Raw genomic sequence first — 10980 nt, 5'->3', positions numbered from 1 at the left:
GAGCAAATGTGACTCATGCCATTATACAAAATGTCATTCTCATTGTTCAAGGTGACTTTACAGAGGAGCTAGCAACGACACAAAGAAACCGAGTGAGGACCAGTTCAGGATACAGATCTCCTCAAAAATCACGCTGAAAATTGAGGAGCATCTCCCGCGAGAACTCGGGGAAAATCTCCCAATGGAGCTGGAAAGTCAGATCCAGCTGTTCTGATTCTGTCCCTGGGATTTGTATGACATTGTGCCTGCGCCGTCTTTGCATGGTTCATGGATATGAACTCTCTTCCACGTTTTTGTAATCCTTTTGTGTATCAATATCTGAGCTATGTCGCTTGTTGGAGCGTTCCCAGCATCGTATCAGTGACGAATCCCACCATGTTCTTGCTTTTAACCCATGTTTGCCCCTTCTCTTTTGGTAGAATCAGCCCTCCTCCCTCTCCATGCTGGACTTGCTCCATGTGGCTCGTGACATTGCTTGTGGGTGTCAGTACCTGGAGGAGAACCACTTCATTCACAGGTAGGTGAACACATCTGTGTCGGCACGGGCCTGACGTGGGCACAGACTAGCATGGACTCGCAGTGCCCTGCTTGATACATTTATATCCTGCTGCACTCTAGTGTCTGGATACCTTTAAACAAGGTGGATAAAATCAGAGTAATAGAAGCAGTTAACAGAAAAGCTGCTGTAAATCAGGTTGCAGCGGTCTGTAGTTATACCAAACATCCTGACCTCTCTCTCAGTGCCTGCACTTGTGCAGCCTCTTTGACTACTTTGCAAATGGAAACACGATCTCGTGATGAAAGTCTTCAAAGCTCTCCCTGTCATGAATTTTGCTTAATGCCTTTCTGCTCATTCTGGAACCCTTTTCTTCTCCCTCTCGAAGAACGGCTGAGGAAGTACAGCCAAAAGCACAACACCCCTTGTTTGGCAAGCGACTAAAATTCCGCCCACTGAATAGAGATGAGGAGAGTGAGATTGTAGTTCGCTCTCTGAAAGAGTTACCCACAAGGTGTGCCACCATGTTATTCAGATCTCAAGCTTAACTTCAGCTCAGCAGAGGTGGAGCTGTAGCTTTACCTGCATACACAGATTCAGACCATACCTTCAGTCTTCAGAGCAACACCTGCCTATTGTTATTCTTCCTGTCTCTGACAGCACAACACCCATTTGACAATATTTGAACAAACACGCTAGGAACAGGTCAGTGAATCCCAAGAGAGCTTGATGTTGGGACTAGTACATTGCTCAAATCAGCCCCACTGCTTGCAACTCCTTGGAGACTTAGAAATAGCTCCTGGGGTGAAGGGAGGCTCACAGGGGGCCCATCCTTTCAGCTGAACGATGTTTAAAGAGGAAATGTTAAAGAGCAAAACTGCTCCTGCTGCTGGAGCAGATTGGAATTTGGGACATCACTACTTACCAAAAAGCACTGACTTTTCTGGCTGCTGTGGGCTCTTTACAGCCTGGGAAAGTAGGTACTGTTCTTTGTTTTCTTTTTGGCTTGCAGAATTGTCAAATGATTAAATGGTTCTTCTCTTTCTGTTGCTTCTCTTCCCTTTCCTTGTAGGGATATTGCTGCCAGGAACTGCCTCCTTACCTGTCGAGGGCCTGGGAGAGTGGCTAAAATTGGAGACTTTGGAATGGCCCGGGATATATACAGGTAGCAGAGCTAAGCCCCGGGTGGAAGCAGGTGGAAGCTCACTAAAATGAGGGAGGAGCAGTGCTTGTGTAGGAGAGCAGCCTCGTGTGCTGCTCTGCTTAACCCTAGCAAGGCAAGAGAGGAGGTCCCACCCTGACGCATCCCAGCTAACGGTTCTTGGTGTTTGCCTTCACCCGTAGCTTAACTGTGCCCTGGAGGCTCTTCCCACCCCTGACACCTTTGTCCTGGGTAATGACTGATGGTGGTCATGGAAGGTAGTTTTCCTTCCTCTTGTACTCTGCCCTCAGTGTCTTGCCTTTACTTTCTTCGCACTGAATGGCATTATGTGCCCTTTTGTTTTACGGCCCAAAATCATTCTGAGTGTAATCTCTCTTCTTGATGCTACCCCTGCCCCTTTGGATTGGTGCCATCAGTAAAGCTCCTCAATTTACTGCAGATAAAGGAGGAAGGTGCAGAGGAAGGTCAGGAAAATGTCATCACCCAAACTGGAATTCAGCCAGGCCACATAGGGTTAACTATTGTGCTCTTGAAAGAAGTGCCAGGAAATCTTTAAGGACCACAAGCAGTGGGGGCTGCAGTTTGATATCTCATCTTCCACACAGCACCTCCAGAAATGCAGGCCCATGTCCTGCTGTGCTGAGGAATTGATTTGCCTCTGACTCAGAGGAAGGAATGCCTTGTACTGTCACCTGCGCTGTTTGTTCCGGTGCCTTGCTGCCTTTTTTTCCTGCTTGGGCATTCTCCTGGGCAATTACTAAGCTGGCCTGGCTCTGTTTAGCTTAAGATCTGACAGTATCACAGCCTGAGGTGATGCAAACAGAGTGCCACCTTCAAACACCCAAGTGTATCTGAGCTGCTTTGGTTTGGGTTTGGTTTTTTTCCTGTCCTTTCCTTCCCTTCACAAAGAGCTCCCACGCTGCCCCGCTGTCAGATAGGGCTCTGCTGGGACAAAATAGCATCTGTCACACTCACACAATCAGCAGAACCGACTGCTAAGATGAACGCTTTGGTGCTGAGTTTTCAAAGGTGCCTTTGAAGTTTGCACATGTTTCCGTGTCCGGGAATATCCTTTGGATGCTCAGTCGGTGTGGTTATGAACAGTGATACCAGCTTGCATGGGCCGCCTCCTGCAGCTGCCGGCACGGGATTTGGGGCTTGTAGGTTTTATTTTAAATGCCAGTGACACTAAAGGTCCAATATAATTCCTGTCTCAGGAGCACGGGAGGTGGTTTTTGTACTTCTCCAGCACCAACGTCTGAGCATCCTCCCCATCAAGTTCATCGTTCTTATAAAGGGTTTTGGATTTCACTTGCAGTGTTTTAGACTGGGTACCCATGGGACAGGCTCTGGTTATTTTTGGTGGGATGTTCAAGGTGACCAGGTATGAGGTGAGGTGGAGATCTGGCTGTGGCTGAAAAGGACAGGAGGATGGCTCTGCTAGCAGCAGTTTACTGTGTCACTAATTCACTGGGAACGTGCACATGGATGAGGATGGTTTCGGTTCACCATATAAGGGCCAAAGTGAGGTAGATGAGGACAGTCCTTCCATGGTCAGCCCATTTTCACTCTTCTGGTGAGAAGAAACAGGTGTCTTCAGCATTTTCTCTGCCACGCTGCTTCACCTAAACTAGTCTTCCCTCCGCCTCATGATTTTAATATTCATAATTACAAAAATTGCAAATCAACGGCATTTTCTGAGTTCTTGGCTGACTCTTCGTTCTGTTTGTTCTTTGCAGAGCCAGCTACTATCGGAAGGGGGGGTGTGCCATGTTGCCCGTCAAATGGATGCCACCTGAAGCTTTCATGGAAGGGATATTTACATCGAAAACAGACACGTGGTGCGCTTCCTTTCCTCCTCTGCCCAGTCTGTCTGTCTGCATTGTAAACCCTTTTGTAAAACGTGAATATTTTGTAAAAAGCACATGTTCTTGTTGATTTCCTCTTTACTGAAAAGGCAAGCTGGGTCTTTCATAGCCAGTAATCTTGGAGGAGACAAGGAAACAGAAAGATCAGGCCTGTGCAAAGGCGAGTGCTGCTGGGGAGGTGAGCAGGCAGGGAAGGGAGGTTGAGGCAGATGCAGGTGCTGCTTTGCTGCTACAGGGCGGAAAGTAGTTCCACACTGAGGAAAACAGCACAGGAGACTGCAGGCAGGATCCAGCCCGCCAGTGAGGGAGAAGAGCATCATGCATTGTGGCTTGCACCTTCCTCCTGCCCTGCAGCAGCACCGTAAGCTCTTGAGTTGCTGGTGGCCAGAGGAGGGGGAGGGAAATTGGGTGAGCAGGAGGCAAGAGCTCAGGACTTGTGAGTGTGGAGGGGAAAGGGGTGGTGGGGAGGACACGGCTCCTGAGCCAGCCAGCAGCGGGGTTGGAGGTACAGTCACACAGCTGAGCTGCTGCCTGTCAGCACCAAGCAGAAGAGCTTCCTGTTGCTGCACATAGCTCTTTGCAGTTTCCATCAACAAGATCGTGATTTCCAAGCAGCTGACCAGATGAATGCTTTGGAGGGGGTCCTGTCCCAGCTGTTGTCCCCAGGGCTTTGCAGGCCCCTCCAGAAAGGCCCAGGGCTGTGGTGGTAGCTAGAAAATGTTCCTATTGCACCCTGAGCTACCAGTGGGAGCTGTGAGGCTCAGAGCATCGCTGGGGATTCACTGACGCGTTATTTCACAAAGAGTGGCTTATACAAGAGGGAAAGTCTGTCGTAAGTGATCAGGCCACTGCTCCACTCACTCCCATCTCCAGCAGTGGCTGATGTCTCAGGAAAGCGTAAGCTGACTTTCACGTTTGTTACATTTAGTTGAACAGTGCTGAGTACAAGGGCAAAGCAACCCCCTTTACCTGCGTATGTCATGGATTTGAGGCATTTACAGTCAACTACTATATTCAGTAAAGGATTCAAAGTCCACCGTTACAAGTGTGCAGCTCATGCACGTCTGAATGCTGCGGCAGTGATTTCCCCAAGCTGCCTGGGCACAGACTGCCAGGAGCAACGCTGACGCTGCTGCACCTAATGGTGATGGTCATTCCTGTATCCTTCACTTTCTTTTCCTTCGCTTCTGAATTCAGGTCCTTTGGCGTCTTGCTGTGGGAGATATTCTCTTTGGGATACATGCCCTACCCTAGCAAAAGTAACCAGGAGGTTCTGGAGTTTGTCACTAACGGAGGAAGGATGGATCCACCTAAAAACTGCCCCGGCCCTGTGTATGAGATTTTGATATATTCATGCAAATAAGTTTCTGATTCAAGTGCTGTTCTCTAGTCAGAAGTTAGTGACTTCTTAGATCTTATTGTGGCTGCTCTGCCTGATTGGTCTTGACTGCCAGTGTCTGCTCTGCTTTTTAATTAGTGTGTCTGTTTTGGCCCCTTTGAGAAGCGTTAGCTGTTGCTCGTTTGGTCAAAGCTGGTGAGGTATTTCTCTGTCTTAGCTTAGCTGTGAAACGTAAGACTGTTCACAGGTAGGGAACACGGGGCTCCACTCTCTGTAGCCCTGCCTGTCTCGAGTGAATTGTCCAAGGGGTTTTGGGTGGGTGAGTTATTTCTCTGATGTGCTGTAAATTTCACCTCACTGGTGACCACCTTTCAGTGGTTACCAGCACATCAGTTGTCTGACTCCAGGGAAGGCAGAACACTCTTTATTGTTAGAAGTCAGAGTGGTGATGCGTGCTTGTGGTTTCTAAGTTGCAGTGACAGGCTGTTATGTATCAACAGGATCTGCCATTTATGAGCATCTCCCATTCTGCTCTTTCAGTTATCGCATTATGACCCAGTGTTGGCAGCACCAGCCTGAAGACCGGCCAAACTTTGCCATAATCCTGGAGAGGATTGAGTACTGCACTCAGGTATCAGCGTTCTTTCCTCTCAGACGAGGTGGGTGGAGAGGGTTCTTACTGAGGAGCTCTTTAGGCAAGCCAGAACACAAGAGGAGAAGGCAGCACTGCATTACTGCAGTCAGCAGTCCGGGGAGTCCCATGTCAGCCTGGGACCAATGGCTGGGGATATTTACCTCATCAGGTGGTTGATCCTCCTCATCTTTCACTGCGGAAAGGCACAGGCCAACACAACCTTACACAGCTTTACAAAGAGCAGACCCGTAGCTCTGCCTCTGCTGATAAAGGCACAGATTCCAACAAACAAGAGCTAGTTTACTGTGTGACTGCACACCGTGAAACACCTGTACGCACTTCACATGCTCCTGTCAGCCACTCCATCGCAGCACTCACCCTTAGGACACAGCCAGCACTTAGCAGAAATGGTCCTGGCTCAGAGCACCCTTTGCAGGTGGCTTCTGCAGCTGTCAGCGATTTTCTGAACCTGACTCTGCTGGAGAAGGCAGGTGGAGGCAGCCGTGCTAAAGGAGTAGGGTCTAGGCTAGGCAAGGGGGAAAGGATGGGGCTGCCTTTCTGGGTCAAAATCTGATGTATTTATTTTTTACCACCATTTTTAGCTTGTGAGGAGTGGAGTAGGTTGGAAATTGTTTTGCTGCCTGCATAAGCTCAGGCTTCTTGTGTGGCCTCGCACAGTTATGTGCCTCAGCCAGTTTGCTTTCCATCACTGTTTGGGAGGCTTTCACGTGTGTTTGTACCCCTGGGATTAGCAGGCATTGTTTTCTGCTATCTAGAGGGTGCCATGGAGTCTAGCAATAATTAAAGGTTGCCCGGATGACCACATTTTCTCTCAGTTTAATTTTCAAAACTGCTTAAATAGTTCAGAACCACAGTCCCTATGGATTCAGGCTTCGAGGGCTCTGCCAGTATTGCCTTCTCTGCATTCCCATTCCTCCCTTGTTGTGTGGAGGCAATACTTTCATGGCCGAAACTTTCTCAATATTATCTGAGAATGCTATGAACTTTGAGATGATATAGACTCCAGAAAAACATTCCCACAGGAAATTTGGCTGGACGTAAAAAAATGATTTTCATTGGTTTTGTGCCTCTGCTGTTCTGTGGTGAGTTTTAGGGTTGCCTTTTTTAAAATTTGATTTTAAGGGTATCCATTTGCATCTCATGGCAAACTGCATTTTGTCAGCATCCACTACCCGTGGAATGTGGGCTCTAGGTAGTGGGATTGATGCTTGTGATCGTAGCATGACAGCTCTCAGATGGGTTTTTAATCAGGTCCGAGTACGCATGACGGTAGCAGACTGAGAAATGCTCATTGTTCTCTCTGGCAGGATCCAGATGTCATCAACACTGCTTTGCCGGTAGAATACGGCCCATCAGCTGAGGAGGAGGAGAAGGTAGCGGTGCGCTCTGACAGTCCAGAAGGAATTCCTCCTCTCTTGGCGTCCACACACCAAGACAGAAAGGATGACAAGCAAACTCTGCCATCTCCACCCCCGCTGCCATCAGCCATCACTGCTGCAAAACTGCTAGGGAAAGTGGGAGCCTTGGAACCACCAGTGCCGGGGAAGGTGCAGTCAGCCTCAGTGGGGGGACATATCAACATGGCCTACACCCAGTCCAATCCCCCTTCTGAGCTGCACAAAAGCCGGGGCTCCAGAAACAAGCCCACCAACCTTTGGAATCCAACCTACGGTTCCTGGTTTGCAGAGAAGCAGGCCAGCAAAAGCAGTTCTCTGCTGGAGAAGGAGATGCCTGAGAGGGAGAATTTGGGACAGGAAAGAAACGGTACTGTGGGGCCCAACATTGTAACTGGCAGGCTGCCAGGCTCCTCGCTGCTATTAGAGCCATCTTCCCTAACTGCAAGTGTTAAAGAAGTGCCTCTCTTTAGGCTCCGCCACTTCCCCTGTGGCAATGTCAACTACGGATACCAACAGCAGGGCTTACCCTTGGAAGCCTCCACACCACCTTGCGCTAGCAGTTACGAGGACCCCGTCCTTAGAAACAAGACCCACATAACCCAGCACGGGCCATGAGAGCCCTCCACCTTCTTGACTTGTCCCCCAGTGGCCTCTGAGCCTTGAGGACACGTCCTGTTACCCAATACACCACGAGCAAGGGATCTGACAGCATTACCTTCCATTTTGTGCCAACTTGCTCCTAAAGTGCCACCCTCGAAGCTGTAATGTCAACTAACCCGAGAGGCTTCATATCACCGGAGCCCCAATACAGTAAAAGAAACAAGGGGGAGGGAGAATACAGGAAACAGATGTTAACTGCAAGGCCCAGCTGCTGTTGCATCAACTCATACGCATGGTTGTTGTCATGCCCTTCCTGTGAGCTTTTCTCAGTTGTGTGTTCTCTGCTAATGTAAAGCCGCGGCTCACTGCCTTGAGTGTTTCATGTCTGGGGTTTTCCATGCCAAACTTGTGGTTGCTGTGGAACACCTGGAGACCTCCTGCAGCTGGCAGAGGTTGTAGTGGGTTTGGGGAGAGCATCCTCTATCCAAACGCAAAAAAGGATACAACAGCGCTGAATGGAGGTGCGACACAACACTCCTGAGTTGTGTTCCAGCTACAGTCCAGTCTTCAAAAGTCCTTGAATGCACAGCGGTTACGGGGGAGTTGGCAGGGCGCTAGAAAGACTCTGGTCACGCTGCATCGCTTGAACGAGAGGAAGCCTAGAAGATGGGGGTAGATGCGATAAGGCATTCTGGGTTGGGGAGGGGAGGGTTGTTTGGCTGGGTGTTTTGTTTGTTTTCTTTTTCCTGTGCTTAAGCACTAAAACTAAGTAGAGCCCTTTAAAATTCCTTCTCTCCTACAAAAGGAGGAACGTCTTTCATCAGGAACTTGTGCGTGTCAAGTGGAACCAAGGTGAAGTTTTAAAGGACCACGGTCATGAGAGAAACTTTCTCCATGCCCTGAAAATGGACAGCCACCTGCATACCTCCGAGGTTTACAACAGCCTTTGACATACCCTGTACAAACAACAACGTGAAGGCGGAAGACTATGTCGTGCCACATCCGGATGCCAGATACTGTCTGTATTGGAAGGGTTTAGAGCCCTTGTTCCTTTGACAAAATATGTGTGTGATAGTGGTTTAAAGACAAACACTGCATTGACTCATTTTGTACACCTCGTGCATGAAAAATATTCCAGTTAAGTGTATTGTCAAAACATAGGTGTAGGAAATAATTTATGTGTGAAGATGTGCATTAGTAACTTCAACGTAGGGTTGTGAGGAGCTGTGTTAACGTGAATGCTATCCAAGAAAAGTGGTACCTATTTCCATGGAAATGGAGGTACTGGAGCATCAGCAAAGGAATGTGGAGGTGTTCTTCAGTCCGAGAATCTTTGTTTCAGTGAATTGACGCCGAATCCGGCCCTGAATCCAAACTGAGGTAAGTTTCCCATCTTCATAAGGGAACAAACCAGATTCCATGTATCAGTACTCCTGAGATGCGCATTGGGCCACTGCTCTTGTAAAAAATCATGGGTGGGGCAAGGCAGTATGCTCTCCTACTCGGCTTTTCTGACGTCTGTGAAACACAGAACTAAAACCCTGGTTTAGAAAACGCCAAAATTGTGTGTGGTGGTTGCGTGGCAAAGCCTGAGTCGGGGGCTTCTCCAAATTTCAAGTTTGCCTGCTAAGGATCTATTGCCCGGCTGCTGCACAGGCTTGGTGGGGCTGGGCTTCTTTAGCTTGAACTAAGAGAGTATCTGTGATCTCCAAGGTTATTAGGCTCACAGCTCTTGTCACAAAATAGCCACCGGAGAGGGATTCTGCCTAGCTTAGGACTGCGTTAGTGTCACACTGGTCTCCTCTTTCTAGCCCGGTAAACTCAATGGCGTAGTTTTCTAGGGTCTCAGGAAAGCTGACTAAATTCAGGAGATAAGCATTATTGGAACAACTTCTCACACTAGTATAGTATTCACTTCTAATAGCAGTTTTCATTGAAATATTCCAACTTTCTCGTTTCCAGAAGGGCTGAAGCTCCTCATTGTTTTCTGTAGGTTGTCTTTGCGTAGGAGCACTCTCTTGAGTTTGCAGCCCTGGCTCTCATGTTACTGAGAACAGAATCTGACCTGTATACTGATGTGTTCTTAAAGAATACACAGGAACAAAACATTGCAAGGTTAATGATCTTTAACTAGCTGAAATTATCAATTCTTGGATGTGGGGCATCTGGATCTGGGATCTGATGCCGCCCGCACAAACGCAGGTAAGCTGCCAGGTGCTGATGTTAGAGGTAGCATTTCTACAGAAGCTTTAAGAGCACAACCAGCAAGAGATGATTATAAGTCTGTGGGGGTGAAGGGGGAACGGCAGGCTCTCCCCAGTCGGGGTGATAACATGATTACTGCTCTGCAGCTTGTGCTGTGCAGTTATTTTATCACAGAATTTCAACTGAAACACTCTTACAGAATGGGAGTCGTAAAAACTGAAGGAGCTAAACACATTACTGCTTCTTACCTATGGACTACGTGAGGAGATAATTCTGGTCAGGGGAAATAGTGAATTATTACCGAAATTCTCCACTCTGCTGGGCACAGTGCGTTGAGATAAATACTGATCAGCACTAGCAGCTGGTTTTCAGTTAAGCGTCCTTCCAGTGCCTCTAGTGTAAAATGCTTTGTTAAGGGCTTTTTCATGTTGGATTTTGTGCTTTGGTTGTTTGGTTTGTTTTTTTTTAAATCCCCCCTCTTAACTCTTGGAATTCAGAAATCTAGTTTGGGCTTATTTTTTGATGTAAAAAACATGACATCTCTGAGCTCTTCCACAGCAAGCCTTTTGTTTGGTGCCCCTGCGTGCTGTCCAAGCACAACACCCGTTTGCAAAAAATGTTTTGTAAATATTGATGCTAATCAAATCTTGCCACTCAGAAACGAGGTTTGGAGCACTTGTCTGCCCTCTTCCTTATAAAACAAATAATACCAAATGATTTCCATGAGTTAACTTCTTGGACGGAGGGGTGCTCTGCTACTTGTGCACAGGCCGCATCGAAGACCGTTTCTCCTGGTCATTCTGTATTTGCATTGCTCAACTTTAAGGGTCTGTCCTGTTGCCAAAGCATTGCCAGGATTTTGGTGGCAATGCAGGATTTTATTTGTATCACAATATGGGATGACGTGGAGGAAGCTTTCCTTAACGATACCTGTCTCCTCCATCACTGATACTCGGGCATGATCAGCGACTACGCCATCTCAAAGCAATGAAGGGCTGACAGAAACCGATGTGACATTTCACTATTGAGCACGTGAGAGCTGCAGGTGCCAGGCAGGCCTGCCCTGGGTGGAAGAATCACTTGCACCAGCTTGTTCAGTGTGGTGGAAAAGGAGGAGCAGCAAAGTAGGGCAGAGGGAAACCACAGAAACTCAGCTTTATTGCTGGGGTAGAGCTAACAGACTGCAGTTCAGAGGTTATGGACCCTGTGTGGGTGGAGGTACTTCATAGAATTTTAGCATTTCTCTAACAACATCTGG

At 48.1% G+C, this 10980-nt stretch overlaps 1 protein-coding gene across 1 annotated transcript in view; it reads left to right on the top strand.

Annotated features, from left to right (window-relative positions):
* Positions 1–7532, top strand: part of ALK (anaplastic lymphoma receptor tyrosine kinase) — a gene marked incomplete at its 5' end in the record, with an annotated part of 25357 nt that extends 17825 nt beyond the window's left edge. The window contains 6 exons of the mRNA XM_010141020.1: positions 420–517; positions 1569–1661; positions 3398–3499; positions 4724–4858; positions 5406–5496; positions 6828–7532. Of these exons, the coding sequence (XP_010139322.1) occupies positions 420–517; positions 1569–1661; positions 3398–3499; positions 4724–4858; positions 5406–5496; positions 6828–7532 (1224 nt within the window). The remainder of the gene's footprint in view (positions 1–419; positions 518–1568; positions 1662–3397; positions 3500–4723; positions 4859–5405; positions 5497–6827) is intronic.
* Between the last annotated feature and the right edge of the window lie 3448 nt (positions 7533–10980).

Source organism: Buceros rhinoceros, unplaced genomic scaffold (assembly GCF_000710305.1).
Source record: "Buceros rhinoceros silvestris isolate BGI_N320 unplaced genomic scaffold, ASM71030v1 scaffold10898, whole genome shotgun sequence".
Classification (NCBI taxonomy): domain Eukaryota; kingdom Metazoa; phylum Chordata; class Aves; order Bucerotiformes; family Bucerotidae; genus Buceros; species Buceros rhinoceros.
This window is presented reverse-complemented; position numbering and strand designations above follow the sequence as displayed.